General features: G+C 44.2%; 1 protein-coding gene across 5 annotated transcripts in view; it reads left to right on the top strand.

Moving 5' to 3' along the window:
* Nucleotides 1-14,491, top strand: part of stk26 (serine/threonine protein kinase 26) — a 58,430-nt gene that overhangs the window by 30,867 nt on the left and 13,072 nt on the right. For all 5 annotated transcript variants that reach the window (XM_055156740.1, XM_055156741.1, XM_055156742.1 and 2 more), the window contains 3 exons: nucleotides 4,690-4,798; nucleotides 6,320-6,477; nucleotides 13,740-13,925. In XM_055156740.1, coding sequence (XP_055012715.1) covers nucleotides 4,690-4,798; nucleotides 6,320-6,477; nucleotides 13,740-13,925 — 453 coding nt within the window. The remainder of the gene's footprint in view (nucleotides 1-4,689; nucleotides 4,799-6,319; nucleotides 6,478-13,739; nucleotides 13,926-14,491) is intronic.

The raw sequence follows: 14,491 nt of genomic DNA, 5'->3' as shown, positions 1-14,491 counted from the left end.
CAGAGCTTATCGTTTATGCAAATGAGTCATGTGGTTTTAAGTTTAGTTTCTGTAAAACGTAAACAAATGTGTCAAATCTGCATTAAACACATTATTACTCAATGTATATTTAAAGAAAGGAAAACAGAGAACAGGAAATGTGTGTTGAGCAACGGTAGAAACGACCAATCACAGCTCTTATTGTCTCCATAAACTGATCCGGCGTCAAATCGTCGGTGCAGGACTCTGGTCTGACATAAGTTCCTGTGATGTTTGAAAACATTGATGGGCACTGAAACTTATTTGAATAAAATCTTGGATCATGAAATTGAAATCTCAATATCTGCCAGAAAAATCACAACTCGAATTTTTCTTAAAATCGCTCAGCTCCATCTCGTAGTAAAGGTGCGAACATCTGAAGAGCACATAAAAAAAAAAAAAAAAGAGTTCTTCTCTCGAACTGAAAACGCTCTGTTCCACCTTGTGATGTCATCATGTGGTGAGACAGGAAGTGCTCTGCTGTGTTTTTAAACTCCACACACCTTCACCAGAATCACTTGGATCATTTCGGTCCTGGAATCGCCGATCTCTACTGAACTAAAGATAAAAAAAATTTAAAAAAAGGAGCTGTTCACGTGAAAAAACAGCACTTCGTGACATCACAAGGTGGAACAGACTAATAATAAAGAGTTACTCAAACGTGTGAATGAAACAAAACACAACTCCAGACATGTTTTTGACAAGTAAACAACATTAGAACTCGACTTAAACCTCACGAGAGTCCGTTTTGTGTCATAATCTAAATAAAATCTGCTGTACTTGTGTGATGATTTTGTTTAATCTTGCGTTTGTTCGTGGGCTAAACTCAAGACTAAACCTGTTCAGAGAAACTTGGATCCAAATCTTTGAAAAGTCTCCAACAGGGATCCAACGTGGGACGGGACTCGTCGCATTTGAACGAAGTCTCCGTCGTGTCTGATCCTGTTTTGATTTAAATAAACGATAAACAGCCCACGGACTTTTCCATTTTTTTTGATGATGTAACGACGACTTCGGGGTTAAATCGTTGCACAAGATTCGCAGGTCGGTTCTTTTGTTGGTTCTTCTGTCGAAACTGGTTCAAAACTCTTGAGTATCGATGCGGTTTTCAGGGTTCCCGCGCGTCCTGGAAATTCTGGAAAACCTGGAGAATAACCACAACTTATAAAAACAAAAAAGAAACGCGTGGGAAATTGTCTTAGAATGTTCTGGAAATATGGATTATTATAAATGTGTTCCTGAAAATGTCTCCACACTTTGCACTTTGCTTCAGTAGAATAAAAGTAGAAAAAAAAAAAAAGCCTTTTTCAGACACATTTTCAAGCAAGTTCAATTTTTTTTTTTTTTTGCCGAAATGTAAAAAAAAAAAAAAGTTTTTGAACATCGCATTTTTTTTAACTTTTATTTTACTGCTCATTGCATTTGCACCTCTAAAAGAACTTCGGTGTGTGTTTTGTGTTTCATTTGATTAAGCAGAGCCGTAAACAGGCGAGGGACAAAAGGGTCTGTTGCCCCATTACCGTATTTTCTGGACTATTGAGTGCACCTGAATATAAGCAGCAGCAGCATCGACAAAATTTTGACTTTATCTTAGGAAAAAAAACACCTATGAAAGCTGCTAATCTGTTTTTCGACGCTGTGATTACAAAACAAAAAGTAAAATGATTTGAGCAACAGGACCCGTGTGTTGTGCAAACACTGATACTAACGACTTCAGTTTTATTTCTCTGTTGTTTTGTGTTTAAACACGTTCACCAGCTTCACCAGCATGTCCTTTACCGCACTGATCCCCAAACTTTTTTTAGTGGAGCGGACTTTAAGGTGTGGCAGATAAACACAAAAACTGTGATATTGTGTAAATATAATAAACAGATCCAACGACGTCTGTTTTTTACTCATTTTGCAGCTTGTAGGTTTAATATCGTTATGATATTATATTATTATTTATTTATTTAACCTTTATTTTACCAGGCAAAACATTAAAGGTTGTATGGAGGATTTTTTTTTGTTTCAAATTGTCAATGATAGATTATAGAGATGCAGTCGCCTTGTAATTATGATGACCAAAAAAACATGCATGCGCAACATTTGAAAAAGGACAAACAGTCGCTGGATTTCTCGTTCCTTGGAAAATCCTCTATACAACCTTTAAGAACAATTTCTTATTTACAGTGTCGGCCTGGACATGACAGAGCAGCCAGGGGAAGGGGAGTTAAAACAATTAGACACTCAACATCCTTCATTAAAACATAAAACAAACATTTACATCAGTCTCTAAAAATCTCCTTTCGTTTCATTAGTAAAACATTTACACATATTATAATATTATATTTGTTGACTGTATGTATCTGTTGAGATGGTAACTGTCTCTTTATCCAGCCTCTTAAAAACTGTTTTCATGGACAGTGTTGTTGTGATGCGTTTCGGTAATGAAACTATTTTTAACGGGTAAAAATACTGTAACACGCCGCTACTGAAAATTTGGTAGGGGTGGGCGATATATCGATATTTTAAATATATCGAGATAGTTTTTAAACTCGATATGAATTCTGACATATCGTATATATCGATATAATGCTTAGATTCAATTCTGATTTCGTCGCTTCGCTTGTTTTCCTTCTCTCTCGTCGCCTCCCTGATTTTGTTGCTCGTGTCTCCTTCACTCGTCACTGTCGTCCTGAACGCTGAAAGTTGGTGCCAGTGAAAAACTTCTAGCGCCACAAACCTTTTCCACCATTTACAGGCAAGAACATCAGCAGCACATCCTCATGTTCCACCAAGTCGCGTCCTTTAGCCCGAAAGAAGCTAAACGAGTGCACTGTTTATGCAAATGAGCCATGTGCTTAAGTTTCATTTCTGTAAAATGTAAACGCACGTGCGCAAAACTGCATTAAACACATTATTATCGCAAACAGGCTGATGTGGCTCTAGAGTCGTTATACTTTATATATTGTAAAGTTTAGCAATGTAAAGTTTATTTATGCAGAAGATTTAAATTAATAATCTGCTGCAGTGTCACTTGTACAACAGTGTTTGGAAACGTTGGGTTTGATCTGCAGTGGATTGTGGGATTAAACCTCAGATCCTGACGCTGGATAATAACATGGATCTATTGAAATAAGGAACATCCTGAGCTTCTTCTGCTAAAGGAGCTCATGGTTCTGGTTCTGGTTTGGATAACAGAGTTAATACAAAGATGAGCTTGTGTTGAGTTGTTTTATTTATGAATTAAAAGAGGAAATATATATTATTTCTTTTATTTTCCAGTTAAATTATTATTTATGTAATTAGGGTTTTTTGTAATCTTAAATGTTCCTGTATGAACTGTCGACCTCTTACACTTCAATTAAAAAAAAGGACCTTGTGGAATTTGGCAGATTTGTTTTTGTAGTTTTCAGTTTTAGGGGGTTATTTTTTCTTGAACATATATGGAGATATTTATCGTATATCGAGATATAGCAAAATATATTGAGATATATTTTTTGATCCATATCGCCCAGCCCTAAAATTTGGTAATGAAACATAGTTCCTTTTTCAATTCGGTGCAGCGTTACTTTTCTGTGTACGCGGGTCGGCCCCTGAGCAGAGGCCCCCCCCCCCCCCCCGCTGAGCTGAGGACAGACTGACCCGACCCGTTTACTCTGAACAGTTTCACTTCCTCTTGACTCTCTGCAAACTTCTTTTCTTCTTTCCCTCACGGTTCTTGTCGACTGTCGCTCTCCTGTCGTGTTTATCCTCAGATCAAGTAACGAGGAACGTAAAAAGTGACTTTTCATAGAGAGTAACTAAGTAAAGTAAGGGATTACTTTAAGAAGTAACACGTAACGAGCAAACACGACTTTTTAATCCTCTCAGGCTCAAATAAAATTTTAGTAACAGGAAAAAATCTGATATTTGGGGAAAATGATCATATGTGTAGTAATATACAATCCTGACTTTTTGTTTGAGAGACACTTTCACATCAGTGTGTCTGGGACGTTTCAGATGTTGCAGATTTGGTCCGGTGATAAATTAACACTGAAGACTGAAAATGATATGAACAATAACTTTATGTTTAAACCACTTTTCATAACGATGAAAACATAAAGCTCAGTGTAACAGTTTTACAGCGGCACAACAACAGCACTTTTTCATGTGTTGCTCCAAGAAACATTTTTTATCCTTTATAAACAACAAAAGAACTTTACACTTCTGGTTGTTTGTTTGTGTGTAGTCGTTCTTACACAGTCTGCATCGTCCACGTTTATCAGCACGGATGTGAAAAAAGGCTCCAGAGTAAAAAAAGTTAATAAAATATGGATTTGGAGTAAGTAGGTCATTGGCATTTAGCTGTTGCAAATCTGCAACGTCTGCCTGGAGAGAGTTAAAAGTCACTTCCCCAACACTGTTCAGCTAATTTCACTCAGTCCAACACTCGTGTTCATTCCCTCAAAGTGTTTCCACTGGAAGATCTTCTGCCACATGGTGTAAAAAAAACCTGCTGCTTCTCAAATGTCCATGTGCAGCCTCTTGTGTCTCTGTTTTCACGGGAAAAACTGAGCAAAAAAACAAAAAAAGTTTCAAGTTCTATGTAAATACTGTATGTTGCTTCATATTTTGACGTCTCCTGTGTGAATAAATAACGTAAAAATCAGATTAAAGACTCTCTCGTGTGTTTTTGTGTTTCCTCAGTTACGAGCCGGACCCTTCGACGAGACTCAGATCGCCACCATGTTGAAGGAGATTCTGAAGGGGCTGGACTACCTCCACTCGGAGAGGAAGATCCACCGCGACATTAAAGGTACGAGTCCCAATACTGCGAGACTGAACTGTCGCCAGAGGGAACTACAGAGACCATGATCCTTTGCTCCACTGTGATTATACAACATCTGAACACTATTTTCTGATCTATGTTCTAATGTTTGGTGTTGTAAATCTCACAAGAGTCAGTTTTTCAGTAATATAAGACCTTTAAAACTTTGACGTGACCTTGATTTTCACATGATTTTGACGTTCTTCTTGGTAAAGCCTGTGTGGTTGAATATTACATTTAAAGACTCTTGTAAAATGGGAGTCAGATCTTAATTAGATTTTTTTATTGCCGTTTCACACACACCTACTTGTTAAATATTCCGTGTATTTGAGAACAAACGGCCCTGCCCCAGGACGAAGATATTTTCTACAAGCAGCTGGAGGTCAGAGTTTGGCCCCACTGGTTTACCCCATCAACCCAAGACAGGTCCTAATCTGCAGCTAAGGAAGTCCTGACCAAAACCTGACCAAGTCCTGACCAAAGTCCTGACCAAGTCCAAGCCCTGACCAAGTCCTGACCAAGTCCAGGTCCTGACCAAGTCCTGACCAAATCCTGACCAAGTCCAAGTCCTGACCAAGTCCAAGTCCTGACCAAGTCCAAGTCCTGACCAAGTCCAAGACCAAGCCCAAGCCCTGACCAAGACCAAGTCCTGACCAAATCCAAATCCAAGTCCTGACCAAATCCAAGTCCTGACCAAGTCCTGACCAAGTCCAAGTCCTGACCAAGTCCAAGCCCTGACCAAAGTCCAAGCCCTGACCAAGTCCAAGCCCTGACCAAGTCCAAGCCCTGACCCAAGTCCAAGTCCCGACCAAGTCCAAGCCCCGACCAAACCCTGACCAAGTCCAAGTCCTGACCAAGTCCAAGTCCTGACCAAGTCCTGACCAAGTCCTGACCAAGTCCTGACCAAGTCCTGACCAAGCCCTGACCAAGTCCAAGCCCTGACCAAGTCCAAGCCCTGACCAAGTCCAGGTCCTGACCAAGTCCAAGCCCTGACCAAGTCCCGACCAAGCCCTGACCAAGTCCAAGCCCTGTCCAAGTCCAAGCCCTGACCAAGTCCAGTCCTGACCAAGTCCAAGCCCTGACCAAGTCCTGACCAAGTCCTGACCAAGTCCAAGCCCTGACTCAAGCCCAAGTCCTGACCAAGTCCAGATGGGTCCCCGGTCGCCCCATGTGCTGCCCACTGCTCCTGAAAGGACGGGTCAAATGCAGAGGACAAAAAATGCAAATAACATGCGTTCCTCCAGTGAGTGACTCGCCGCTCCACAGATCTGACCTGTAACTTGGTCTGGAGGCATGTGGATTGTCTAAATAGAAACAGATGAGTTTAATGCCACACTGGGGGACATTCTAGACAAAATAACATTTCTAAAGAAACAAGCGGGTTACGAACGTTCCACCAGAAAGTTACATGTTTTAAGAAAATAAAAATAAAATAAATCAGGCACAACGTCTTTAATTGTGTTTTTGTTTGTATTTTTGTTTAATTGTTTGTATTTTTGTCGTCCGTAGCGGCTAACGTGCTTCTGTCGGAGCACGGGCAGGTGAAGCTGGCGGACTTCGGCGTCGCCGGGCAACTCACGGACACTCAGATCAAGAGGGAGACGTTTGTGGGGACGCCGTTCTGGATGGCCCCCGAGGTCATCCAGCAATCTGCCTACGACTCCAAGGTGAGAGACATGACATGACACGGAACGACATGACATGATACGACATGACATGACACGACATGACATGACATGACATGATACGACATACATGACACGACACGAAACGACATGACATGACACGGAACGACATGACATGATACGACATGACACGAAACGAACGACATGACACGAAACGACATGACATGACACGAAACGAAACGACATGACACGAAACGACATGACACGAAACGACATGACATGACACGATACGACATGACATGATACGACATGACACGAAACGAAACGACATGACACGAAACGACATGACATGACACGAAACGACACGACATGACACGACACGACATGACACGAAACAAACATGACATGACACGGACGACATGACATGACACGACATGACACGAAACGACACGACACGACACGACATGACATGACATGACACGACATGACATGACATGAACGACATGACATGAAACGACATGACATGACACGACACGACATGACACGAACGACACGACATGACACGAAACATGACATGACACGAAACGACATGACACGAAACGACATGACACGGAACGACACGACACGACATGACATGACACGGAACGACATGACACGAAACGAACGACATGATACGACATGACATGACACGACATGACATGACATGACACGACACGACACGACACGACACGAATGACATGACATGATACGACATGACATGACACGGAACGACATGACATGATACGACATGACACGAAACGACATGACACGAAACGAAACGACATGACACGACATGACATGACACGACATGACATGACACGACACGACACGACACGACGACATGACACGAAACGACACGACATGACACGAAACGACACGACATGACACGAAACGACACGACATGACACGAAACGACACGACGAACGACATGACACATGAACGAAACGACACGAAACGACACGACATGACACGAAACGACACGAAACGACACGACACGACACGACACGACACGACATGACACGAAACGACACGACACGACACGACATGACACGAAACGACACGAAACGAACGACACGAAACGACATGACACGAAACGACATGACACGAAACGACACGACATGACACGAAACGACACGACATGACACGAAACGACACGACATGACACGAAACGACATGACACGGAACGACACGACATGACACGGAACGACACGACACGAAACGACATGACACGGAACGACACGACACGAAACGACATGACACGATACGACATGACATGATACGAAACGAAACGACATGACACGAAACGACACGACAGAAACGAAATGACACAAACGAAATGACATGACACGAAACGACACGGAACGAAACGAAACGAAACGACACGATACGACATGACATGATACGAACGAAACGACATGACACGAAACGACACGAAACGACATGACACGACATGACACGAAACGACACGACAGGAACGACATGACACAAAACGAAATGATGACACGAACGACACGGAACGACACGAAACGAAACGACATGACACGAAACGACATGACACGAAACGACATGACACGAACGACATGACACGAAACGACACGACATGACATGAAACGACATGACACGGAACGACATGACACGAAACGAACGACACAACGACGACACGAAACGACATGACACGAACGACATGACACGGAACGACATGACACGAAACGAAACGACATGACATGAAACGACATGGAACGACACGAAACGACACGACACGAACGACGAATGACACGAAACGACACGGAACGACATGACACGACACGACACGAAGACATGACACGAAACGACATGACACATGACACGAAACGACATGACACGAAACGACATGACACGAAACGACATGACACGAAACGACATGACACGAAACGACATGACACGAAACGACACGGAACGACACGGAACGAAACGACATGACACGACATGACATGACACGAAACGACACGAAACGACATGACACGAAACGACATGACACGAAACGACATGACACGAACGACATGACACGAAACGACATGACACGAAACGACATGACACGAAACGACATGACACGATACGACATGACACGATACGACATGACACGATACGACATGACACGAAATGACATGACACGGAACGACACGAAACGACATGACACGAAACGACATGACATGACACGAAACGAAACGAAACGACATGACACGAAACGAAACGACATGACACGAAACGACATGACATGAAACGACATGACACGAAACGACATGACACGAAACGACATGACATGATACGACATGACACGAAACGACACGAAATGACATGACATGACACGAAACGACATGACATGACACGACATGACACGAAACGACATGACATGACACGAAACGACATGACACGAAACGACGACACGACACGAAACGACATGACACGAAACGACACGACACGAAACGACGACATGACACGACATGACATGACACGAAACGACATGACACGAAACGACATGACACGAACGACATGACACGAACATGACACGAAACGACATGACACGAAACGACATGACACGAAACGAACACGACACATGACAGGATACGACATGACACGAAACAACATGACACGACAACGACATGACACGAAACGACATGACACGAACGACATGACACGAAACGACATGACACGATACGACATGACACGAAACGACATGACACGAACGACATGACATGACACGAAACGACATGACACGATACGACATGACACGAAACGACATGACACGAAACGACATGACACGAACGACATGACGAACGACATGACACGAAATGACATGACACGAAACGACATGACACGAACGACATGACACGAAACGACATGACACGAAACGACATGACACGAAACGACATGACACGAAACGACATGACACGAACGACATGACACGAATGACACAGAACGACACGAAACGACACGACACGAACGACATGACACGACGACACGAAACATGACACGAAACGACATGACACGAAACGACATGACACGACACGAAACGACACGAAACGACATGTAACGACATGAAACGACACGACACAAAACGACACAAAATGACACGAAACGACACAAAATGACACGAAACGACACGACACGAAACAACACGAAACGACACGAAACGAAACAAAATGACACGAAATGACACTAAACGACACGACACGAAACGACACGAAACGAAACGACACGAAAACGACACGAAACAACCGCCACAAACGATTGGACCGACGAGAGCGAGAACTTAAAGATCCAACATTACGCAGAACTGTCTCTTTAGTCACGGTTCCCAGAAGACGTTTGGGAACACCGGGGTTCACCGTCTATTCTTACATCGCTTCATTACGACATGCCTCTTTTTAGACGTGCCAGTTTTCCGACACTTTTTAGTACCGCTGTTCCGACACGACATATCTGGTGTTTTCCGCAGATACTTGACAAAATGAACGAAGCACAAAGGCCCATGCAGCCTCTGTTTTTAGATGATTCCCAAAGGCTGGACGAGGCTCTTTTGTCCATGTCTGTTTCCCATGACGTCAGTGAGGACATTTTCTAGTGTTGTACTCAAGAGCGCAGTAATCCAGACCAAGACCAGTCCGAGACCAAGACAAAGACTTACAAAGGTTGAGACCAAGATGAGTCCAAGAAGAGCTCATCGAGACCAAATCAAGACCATGTTTGTCATTTTCAACATTTATTTAATTAGCATTTTAAAGTTATTTTGGCACATTTATCAAACAAGCACACGGGCCTCAGTGAGACGCCACTCGTGGTCCTGCTCGACAGCAGCAGCTGTAATGACAAATAATCACACTTGTTGACTGTTAGACCACGAGTCCAAGTGAAACTTTGTTTTTCCAAGTGAACTGTGACGACGCGGTCGACGTGAGCAGGTTCATCCAGGTCACACGCTAAAATAAACAAAGAAAACAGCGCAGATAAATAAAGATTTGCCTGAGGACAAACACTCGCTGGTGTCGATGATGAGATCCATGATTGTTATTTTCTCGCTGTGATGGTTGTTTTTGTACGGCCTTGTTTTTGATTGGTGGTAAATCCACCAGTTCCTCGTGTAACTGGTGCAGGACCCGGCACCGTTCTGAAAACAGCTCCTGTGACGTCATGAAGTGGTCGTTTTAACTTTAACGGCTCCTTTTACCTTCAGTAAAAGTGACTGACAATGAAACTGAAAGTCATTTGAAGTTATGCAGATGATTCTTATGAAGGTGTGTGGAGTTTAAAAACACCGTGGAGCACTTCCTGTATCCTGAGTGTTGGAATTAAACCTGGATCAAAACCTGGACTAGACCAGGACTAAACAAGGACTATAACAGGACCAAACCGTGTCTTCATTAGGACTTGAACCTCAAACCGGCTCAGTTGTTGTTTGTTCTATTTATAAACCTTCGCCTTCAGATTCTTGTGTTGTTATTTGCATGTTCTTCCATTGCTCTAAGACTCTCACTTTGCATCAGTAAAAACCCGCCCAAACCCGCCCAGGAAAAACCTCCAGTCCGACGTTAAACTCAGCTCAGCCTCTGAAACGACATGCAAATGTATAAATAAATGACGCAGATTTTAAAGAGACGTTTGTTTCTGCGGGTCTTAACCGTAACAGAACGTTTTTAGATCAGTTTTTAACCTTTTTTTATTGTTTTGAAAATGTTGTATTCTCCCAAAACGACGCCTTTACTTTCGTCTCCTCTCCTAAGTCACTCCCCCTTCAGAGCGCTGTCACCAGACGATTGTACGACGTTTTTGAACATGTTTAAGTTGACTGTGAGTTCTGTTGTTTGTTGTTGTTGTTGCTTTGGTTTTTATTTGCATTTAGAGCTCAGGGTTTACATAAGAATAATCAAGAACCAGGACTAAAGCAGGACTAAACAGGATTAAATTGGGTCTCAGGACTAAACCAGGACTAAACCAGGACTAAACCAGGACTAAACCAGGATTAAATTGGATCTAAACCAGGACTAAACCAGGACTAAAGCAGGACTAAACCAGGATTAAATTGGATCTAAACCAGGACTAAAGCAGGACTGAATCAGGACTGAACCAGGATTTAACTTGGACTAAAACAAGGGCTGAACCGTGTCTAAACCAGATCTAAACCAGATCTAAACCACAGGACTAAACCAGGACTAAACCAGGACTAAACCAGGAATAAACCAGGACTAAACCAGGACTTAACTTGGACTAAAACAAGGGCTGAATCGTGTCTAAACCAGGACTAAACCAGGAACCAGGACTGAACCAGGACTAAACCAGGACTAAACCAGGACTAAACCAGACTGAACCAGGACTAAACCAGGTCTCAAAACTGGCTCCGGACCTCAAAACTTGTGTGACATCACTTGAGGATTTATCGAAACTGTTTTCACATTTCGTCACATTTTGGCGCGTGATCTTTAAACGTCTCTGTCCCTTTAAGACGAGCCGTACAGACGAGCCGTACAGACGAGCCGTACAGGTGAGCCACGGTCCCCGAGCCGCAGTCGCCATCTGCTCGGAGTCAAAGCGTCAAACGTGTCTGTAATCTGACCCTCCTGAGCCTCTGTTCTCTCCTTTGTGTGGGAGACGAGGGACACACGGCGACACAAGCGACCTGAGCGACCTGAGCGACACTAGCGACCCGAGCGACCCGAGCGACACGAGCGACCCGAGCGACCCGAACGACAAGAGCGGCCCGGGCGACCCGAGCGACCCGGGTCGTCGTGACCTGAGACTGAACGAGTCCTGTCGTGTTTCTGAGTTTTGAGGTTCAGATATTTTGCGTTTTGCTAAATTCCTGACTTCAAACGCAGGACGGGGTTTTTCTTTTAAACCTAAAGATGCACTGCGGAACTTTTCTGATCTGTCACTCGCTCGTTTCCATGGAGATGTTACTGCTTTGCCTGGAATGTTTCACAGTTTGACTTTTAAAGATCAAACCAGGACTGAACTAAACCAGGACTGAACCAGGTCTAAACCAAGACTAAGACAGACCTAAGACAGAACTAGGACCGGACTAGGACAGGACTGAACAGGACTGAACCAGGACTGAACCAGGACTGAACCAGGTCTAAACCAAGACTAAGACAGACCTAAGACAGAACTAGGACCGGACTAGGACCGGACTAGGACCGGACTAGGACAGGACTGAACCAGGACTGAACCAGGACTGAACCAGGACTAAATAAAAGTCTTTACTGTTGTACTTGTAGCACATTCCAGCCCCAAGGCAAAAACATCCAGACAAACAGAGGCTGGATCCTCCACCGGGAAAGTTACACAATGAACCTTTAACTAAATCATAAAAACACTTAAGAAAGTTCCAAGAAATGGAACGAGTCCAAGGCTTTTCCAGGAAACGATCCTGCACAGTTTTAAAAACTAAACTAGGACTAAACCAGGACTAAACCAGGTCTAAACCAGGTCTAAACCAGGTCTGAACCAGGACTGAACCAGGTCTAAACCAGGTCTGAACCAGGACTGAACCAGGACTAAACCAGGACTGAACCAGGTCTAAACCAGGTCTGAACCAGGACTGAACCAGGACTGAACCAGGTCTGAACCAGGTCTGAACCAGGTCTGAACCAGGACTGAACCAGGTCTGAACCAGGACTGAACCAGGACTAAACCAGGTCTGAACCAGGTCTAAACCAGGACTAAACCAGGTCTGAACCAGGACTGAACCAGGACTGAACCAGGTCTAAACCAGGTCTAAATGGATCAGTCCTGGTCTCAGTCCCAGCCTCAGTCCTGGTCCTGGTCTCTGTCTTGATCACCCAACATTTTACGCAGGCGCACCTCCGAGCCTGTCACAACACTCCTGGTTTAGTCCTGGTTTAGTCCTGGTTTAGTCCTGGTTTAGTCCTGGTTTAGTCCTTTAGTCCTGGTTAGTCTGGTTTAGTCCTGGTTTAGTCCTGGTTTAGTCCTGTTAGTCCTGTTTAGTCCTGGTGTAGTCCTGGTTTAGTTGTGGTTTAGTCGTGGTTTTAGTCCTGGTTTAGTCCTGGTTAGTCTGGTTTAGTCCTGGTTTAGTCCTGGTTAGTCCTGGTTTAGTCCTGGTTTTAGTCCTGTTTAGTCCTGGTTTAGTCCTGGTTTAGTCCTGGTTTAGTCCTGGTTTAGTCCTGGTTTTTGAACTCAAAATGATTATTTCCAAATAGAACTTTTTTAATTCCGAGTTTTCAAAACCTCCTGTAAGCGTCGGGTCTTTATTTGTGTGTTTGTGTTTTTTCCAGGCCGACATCTGGTCGTTGGGCATCACCGCCATCGAGTTGGCGAAAGGCGAACCGCCGAACTCGGACATGCACCCGATGAGAGTCCTGTTCCACATCCCCAAAGCCCCGCCCCCCACGCTCGCCGGAGACTTCTCCAAGAGCTTCAAGGAGTTCACCGAGTCCTGCCTCAACAAGGACCCGGCGTTTGTAAGACACGACACACACGACGAGACACGAGCGCGCGTTTATACTCCAGGGCGAGCGGGGGGGGGGGGGGTGCTCCGCGTGTGTGTCTACGGGTGGAATGTTCAGCGGTTACCACGGAGATAAAACGCACACGACTTAGGACAGACTAGGACAGGACAAAAGGACAGGAAGAAAAAAAAAGGACAGGACTGGACTAAGGACTAGACAGGACTAGGACTAGGACTAGGACTAGGACAGGACTAGGACAGGACTGGGACAGGACTAGGACAGGACTAGGACAGGACTAGGACAGGACTAGGACAGGACTAGGACAGGACAGGACTAGGACAGGACTAGGACAGGACAGGACTAGGACAGGACTAGGACAGGACAGGACTAGGACAGGACTAGGACAGGACTAAGGACAGGACTAAAGACAGGACTAAGACAGGACTAAGGACAGGACTAGGACAGGACTGACTAGGACAGGACTAAGACAGGACTAAGACAGGACTAGGACAGGACTAGGACAGGACTAAGACAGGACTAGGACAGGACTAAGACAGGACTAGGACAGGACTAGGACA

This window comes from Boleophthalmus pectinirostris, unplaced genomic scaffold (assembly GCF_026225935.1).
Source record: "Boleophthalmus pectinirostris isolate CB_2022bp ecotype Guang Dong unplaced genomic scaffold, ASM2622593v1 HiC_scaffold_20, whole genome shotgun sequence".
Classification (NCBI taxonomy): Eukaryota; Metazoa; Chordata; class Actinopteri; order Gobiiformes; family Gobiidae; genus Boleophthalmus; species Boleophthalmus pectinirostris.
This window is presented reverse-complemented; position numbering and strand designations above follow the sequence as displayed.